The 6,924-nt window shown below is 39.0% G+C and overlaps 1 protein-coding gene across 1 annotated transcript; it reads left to right on the top strand.

Annotated features, from left to right (window-relative positions):
* The first annotated feature begins 470 nt into the window (after positions 1–470).
* LOC127130164 (uncharacterized) lies at positions 471–1,679 on the top strand. Its single transcript, XM_051059232.1, has 2 exons — positions 471–1,094; positions 1,194–1,679. The coding sequence occupies exons 1-2, from the start codon at positions 471–473 to the stop codon at positions 1,677–1,679; spliced, it is 1,110 nt and encodes a 369-aa protein (XP_050915189.1).
* Positions 1,680–6,924: the final 5,245 nt, after the last annotated feature.

The raw sequence follows: 6,924 nt of genomic DNA, 5'->3' as shown, positions 1-6,924 counted from the left end.
ACCCATATGGAATGCCATCTACTACCATGGAGGGACTTCAAAACAATTCTTCCATATATACTCAACCACATAATACGGTTATTTCACCAATTCAAAATTCTGGCTCTGGCATGAACCATGTAGGTCGAAATACCCAATCACAAGGAGTCCCCACCCTATTACCTACCCTTACAACGAGTAACCAGGAAGCCTTTAGACAACAAATAGATGCCAGTAACCATGATATGGTAGGAGTTCTGGCCAGAGAAATGAATACCATTTTTTCTCCCCTGTTACAGAATGTGAATAAGACTAACACTGACAATGCCCAAACATACCAACAACTGTCAGCACAAATGGGACGCATAGCAGATTTCCTAGGCGCCCCACAGTCTTCTGTTCGACACAGGCCAAACCAGGTTATAATCTAGGGAGAATAACCAACTATAGATCAGGTTCGACCACCAAGGCAAGCGCCCGACGAAAGGGTCATGGGGGCAAGATTGGAACAACAGCCAATTCAACGGGAAGTCCCTGAAGAACAACCTAGGAGAGTGATAATGGTTAATAGAGACCAGGATGCAGACGAAGTAATTCATAGGGCCAGGCGGGAAAACATGTTGGAAAATGACTTAACTAGTATGATAGAGAGAATCATGGCCCAGAATGGTCTGAATACAGGACTTCGACATCCAAATTATTCCTCTCCTTTATCAGAATATGTCCTACAAACAGAATTACCAAGGGGTTGTAAAATCCCTAAGTTCACCAAATTCTCAGGGGACACTAGTGAATCCACTATAGAACACATAGCCAGATACATGACTGAGGCAGGGGATTTGGCGAATAGTGAGAATCTAAGAATGAAATATTTCCCCAGTTCTTTAACAAAGAACGCCTTCACGTGGTTTATAACTTTGCCACCAAATTCCATAGATGCTTGGCCTCATTTGGAAAGATTGTTTCATGAACAATTCTACATGGGCCAAACTAAGATAAGTCTTAAGGAATTAGCCAGTATCAAAAGAAAATTCACCGAACCTATAGATGATTATCTGAATAGGTTCCGTTTGTTGAAATCTAGATGCTTTACAATAGTGCCTGAACACGAGCTGGTAGAAATGGCCGCTGGAGGTTTAGACTATTCCATCAGGAAAAAGTTAGATACCCAGCATCTAAGAGATATGGCCTAATTAGCAAACAGGGTTCGACAGGTCGAACGCTTAAGATCTGAAAAGGCCAGAGCGAATAAGAATCATAAGAAAGAGAGGGTTGCTTATGTCGAACTCGAAGACAGCGAGTCTGAAATCTCTAATGACCCTTATGGTCTTGAGGAATTCGAAGTAAATTTGGCTGAATTAAAAGAAGCACCCCTTTATGCCTGCAAATTACTTACACCTTCGAATGGCAGGAACCCTATCGAAACTGAAAAGAATGATAGATTTCCTAAAAAGACTTACACATTTGATGTTACCAAATATGACGAGATCTTCGATTTATTAGTAAAAGATGGCCAAATGATAGTGCCTCATAATACCAAAATTCCTCCGTTAGAACAACGAAAGAAAAGAGGCTTCTGTAAATATCACAACTTTTTAGGCCATAAAACCTCACAATGCTTTATTTTCAGAGATCTTATTCAGAATGCAATTAGGGATAGCCGCCTCAAGTTCGCTGACAAAGGAAAAAAAACTAGATGAAGGTTGACATTGATCCCCTCAATATTACTGATACAAATTATGATGAACCTGTCAAAATCAACATGATTGACGTAGGGGAAGTGGAGGCTGTAAAGGCAACAGGAACTGAAGGCCATGTGCTAGATGGAAAGCGGGTTACTGATGGCCTAAATCATGATGTTCCCTTTGGAATCTCTGTCAAAGGTAAACAGGGTGCTAACATCGAACCAAGGGCCACTGAAGGTCTCAAGGGGAAAGCAACTGAGACTACTGAGGGCCTAAGGAAGAAATTCGAGGAAATTTCAATCACTGATGGCACCAGTCTAGGTGTCAACATGGTGGATCTAAAACAACCCCCACCCCCCCCCCCCCCAGAAATGGAGGAAGTGGAGAAATGTCTAAAGATGGAGCAAGAGGAGATGCAACTTGGCTATCCCAAAGCCAACGAAAGCCTACGTGAATACCTTTGGAGATGTCACAAAAGAAATTCTGACATGTTGTTGTGCCCAAGGTGCAGCATTAGGATATGTCAAAGGGTGGCTGAGGATTATGAAAGATGGCAACGAACAAAGACTGAGAGAAACTAGAGGAAGGAAAGCCAATTATAGAAGGTGTATCCCACGCCAGGAGAAAGCCTTCTTAGTTTTATTGTGCGTTGCTACAAGTACGAAATAGAATGCTTGATGTGTCCTAGGTGTGGGGCAGTGTACAACGGAGAATTAGTTGAAGCATTCGAAAGAATCCCATCTAACCAAGGTTGGGACGGACATGGAGGTAACCCAAATATGTATTTCTTCGACAAGAGGGGAGCACCTAGGAGGCCAAACATCCCTCACCCAAGGGCGAAAAGAGTTATGTTTAAACTGCCAGCAGAAGTCCCTGAGGACAAATGGACTCAGGAGGGGTCGAAGAAAGGAAAGTGGAGAAGTTTTGAGGATGGAGGAAGAACCTCTTGGGCTTATAGAAAATAATTCCAGGCATCCAAGTGAGAGGCTATCAGGCTAGAGAACTACAAAGGAAAGAATCCTATGTCAAGATCCCAGTGGAGAAGACATCAGAGGTTGAGGAAGGCTGAAAGAGAGATGAACCCAAAAGAGATGGGAGAATCCAGCAGCGGCAAGGTTCCGCCAAATGTCACGAATTCGACCAAACCACCTGTAGGAAGGAAGTTGTTTCCAGATGAAAACAAAAGTCAGAAAGTTCAAAAGGAACAAGTAAGAGAGAAGGAAATGCTCACTGACGACTTCGAGTCCGACGGAGTGTCTTCTGTTAATATGAATTGAAATGTAGTCTCAGTCCTGCCATACGAATATAACCAAGAGATGGAGGTTGAAGATAATGAGGAAGCGGATGCTGTGGAGATGGCGAAGCATAAACCAGTGTGTTACTATGTTCTCAACAGCGGCGATGTCGAAGAGCAGAACGCTCTTTTTGAAAGGCCTCACCAAGGGATGCAGAGTCACCTCAAGCCCCTATATATTAGGGCCAAAGTTGGACATGTATGGGTGAATAAATTTTTGGTGGACGGAGGAGCAGCAGACAATTTGATGCCCCAATTCATGTTAAAGAAGATAGGTATGTTCGACACTGATGTCAAACCTCACAATATGGTATTGTCAAATTACGAGGGTAAGATAGGACAGACTCTGGGTGTCATACAAGTGGATCTAACTGTTGGATCAATCACAAGACCAACAATGTTCATGGTAATACCCGCAAAGGCAAATTACAACTTACTACTAGGAAGAGAATGGATACATGGAATAGGGGCAGTTCCTTCGACCATGCATCAGAGGATATCCATCTGGAGAGAAGATGGTGTGGTAGAAAATGTTGAAGCTGACCAAAGTTACTTCATGGCAGAAGTAAACCATGTAGACAAGAAGAACTTCGACAGGAACTTGGCTCATATAGGACCATGCCACCCAACTGAAGAAGGCTACGCCCCAAATAAAAATGCTTTGTACTTCTTGACTCTTCATCCAAATGGCTTTCAATGGGATAGGGAAATTATGGGAGACCCAGAAGAAGGGGAATCATCTGAAATACGGCCAACAGGCTGGGATGAAGACCTGTATTATGACTGAGTCTTCTTTTTTCAAAAAGATTTCGGCCTACATGGCTGAGAACAAAAGACAAGCGGCTCTCGAAGCCGAGATAACTAACATGGCTGACAAAGCCACATATGGTGAAATCTATAATACAGGACCTGGGGAGTACTCTAAACCAAAACCCCCTGACGAACAGGTACCTGTGGAACTAACAGAACAAAGGTTAGATGCCATCTATGACGAAGAGCCTCTGGGATTCGAAAAAGATCTAGGAACGTCAAGTGCAAAGATGTTAGCGCAAGATCCTCTTGAAGAAATTGATCTCGGAAATAGGAGTACAAAAAGAATCACCTACATCAGCACTAAACTGAACCCCGAGTTGAAAGTAAGAGTAATTGAATTGCTAAGAGAAAACAAAGATTTCTTTGCTTGGGACTATGATGAGATGCCTGGTTTGAAGAGGGACTTGGTCGAATTAAAGCTGCCTATCAAGGATGGCAAGAAGCCCATCAAGCAGACTCCAAGGAGATTCGCCCCAGAGATCCTTTCAAAGATCAAAAAAGAGGTCGAAAGACTTCTTCGATGCAATTTCATTAGGACCACAAGGTATGTCGATTGGATTGCAAATATAGTTCATGTTATCAAGAAAAATGGCTTTTTGCGAGTGTGCATAGATTTTCATGATCTAAATGCAGCAACTCCTAAAGATGAGTATCCAATGCCTGTGGCAGAGATGCTGGTTGACTCAGCTGCAGGCTATGAATATCTCAGCATGCTTGATGGATATTTTGGCTATAACCAGATTTTCATTGCAGAAGAGGATGTTTCTAAAACAACCTTTCGATGTCCATGGGCAATAGGCACTTATGAATGGATAGTTATGCCCTTTGGCCTAAAAAATGTTGGGGCAACATACCAGCGAGCAATGAATTCTATATTCCATGATTATATAGATACATTTATGCAAGTGTACATAGATGATATTGTGATAAAATCTACGTCAGATGAAGATCATCTAACCCATCTCAGCCAATCATTCGAAAGAATGAGAAAACATGGCTTAAAAATGAATCCTCTTAAGTGTGCATTCTTTGTGCAGGTTGGAGATTTTCTGGGCTTTATGGTCCATAAAAAAGGGATAGAAATCAATCAGAATAAGACGAAGGCTATTATGGAGACCAAAGTGTCGCGGCGTGAAAAATATCCGAGCGTAAGGAACACTCGAAATATAAACAAAACAGAGTCGCCACCGAACTTTATTTATTCCCAAAGAGGGAAAGGGGAAATATCGATAAAACCCACAAAAGAACAAAAAGAAATGGTCGTCGCAACCAAATCGGGTTCGGGAGTCGGTTATGCAAGAGGAAGGTATTAGCACCCCTCACATCCATCGTACTCGATGGGATCCATTTAGTTAGTTTCATGTTAGAGTGTTAGCGTGATAGCATTTGCGAACTTCTACTTATCGAGTGAGGAAAGAGAAAGAAAGAAAGGAAAGACTTAGGGTTTTTTAATATTAATGTGTCTGACAAGATTTCACAATCCTGCTCCTACGTATCTCCACGTGCTATGAAGAACTCAAGGCATACGTAGTTCTACCCAAAGAGAACTACTGGGTGGATTGCTTTTAAAGAGAGTGATGCTTGGATCATATTTGAGCGATTAAACTTTTACTTGTTGCTCGCTCTTGGAGGCTAAAGTCTTTGTTTGTTTCGCATCAAAATAGATGTTGCATACTCTTTTCTAAAAATGTTTTCGAAGTCGCACAAGGGCGGAAAACAAGTTTGATGAGTTTGAGTTGATTTTAAGAGGAGACAAGCATCTAAGCAGGGAGCTCTACTGCAGTACTCAGATGCTCGAAAAGGAAGAGGCCTAAGCCCAATCACTCTCTTTTCATCCAAAAGTTTGTTTATGAAAATGTGTGGCAAATTAGGTCAAAGTTCATTAACGGAAGACGATTAATCGGACAGAGAGCTCTACTGCAGTGTCCAAATAACCGGGAAAGAGAAGGTCGATACCCAATCAATCTTTTTCTTCTATAAGAGAAATGACCTAATTCTAGAAATTATTGTATTTTAATATGGAAGACGAATGTTTGAACATTGAGCTCTACAGCAGTATCCTAACATTTGAAACAGAGAAAGTCTAAACTTAATCAGTTTCTTCCATTTTTATTGTGAAAAGCTTTTAAAAACAGGGGGACGACTTGACGTTGGATCAAGTATCAGAAGTTGACTTATGAAAATAATTTGGATATGGCGGGGGCGGTGCTCGACTTTGCAATCAATTTGGATTTGATTTAGGAAAAAAAGACTCGACGTTGGATCGAGTGTTTGTTTTTTTGTTCTTTTCTGAAAGGGTTGGTTTTAATCTTTTATTAATAATCAACTGGTATAGTAAAGTAAATGAAAGCGGTAAATTTCTTACACATTTTTGGGACTGGGGGTACAGTTTGTCGAATGGGGATACAACGATAATTAAATGATATAAGTTTTGAAAGACAGTTGAAAAAATAAAAGGATCTCGTTGTAAGAAGGCCCAAGAGAAAGCCAAGGGGCTCGAAGTAAAAATCAAGAAATTGAACTACATAATTTAGCGTAATGTTAAGCAATCGTAAAGTGATTCATGTAGGAATCACCCTATCTGAGGCCGGTCAACAAAATTTTATGCTTTTAAGCAATTTCTGGAGTTAATTGAATTTTCAACTTCGAAATTGCTACGCATATGTGAAAAACCCAACGGAGAAAAAATAAATCAATTTTTTATATTTAAAATAAATAATTTAATCAATAACTAAATATGATAATAATAGTAAAAAATAACAATAATTATAACAAAAGCAATAATGAAAATAAAAATAATAACAAATAATAATAATTATAACAACAATAAAAATTATAAATAACAATAATAAATCAATAATAATAATTAACATTAATAATAATAATAATCAACAATAAATAATAATAATAAGCAAAAAATAAAATAATAATAATAATAATAATGAATAAATAAATAAATAAATAATGATAATAAGAATAATTATTAATAATAATTAACAATAAAAAATAAATAAATAACAATATTAACATTTAAAATTTATTAGAACAAAAAGTAGACAGTTAATAATGATTATCAATAGTAATAAAAATAAAATAATAATGACTATAACAATAGTTATAATTATAGTAAATAACTAACCATAAACAGTAATA

The sequence above is a fragment of the Lathyrus oleraceus genome, chromosome 3 (assembly GCF_024323335.1).
Source record: "Lathyrus oleraceus cultivar Zhongwan6 chromosome 3, CAAS_Psat_ZW6_1.0, whole genome shotgun sequence".
In the NCBI taxonomy this organism is placed as follows: Eukaryota; Viridiplantae; Streptophyta; class Magnoliopsida; order Fabales; family Fabaceae; genus Lathyrus; species Lathyrus oleraceus.
The sequence above is the reverse complement of the archived record's forward strand: the minus strand, read 5'-3'. Positions and strand labels throughout refer to the sequence as shown.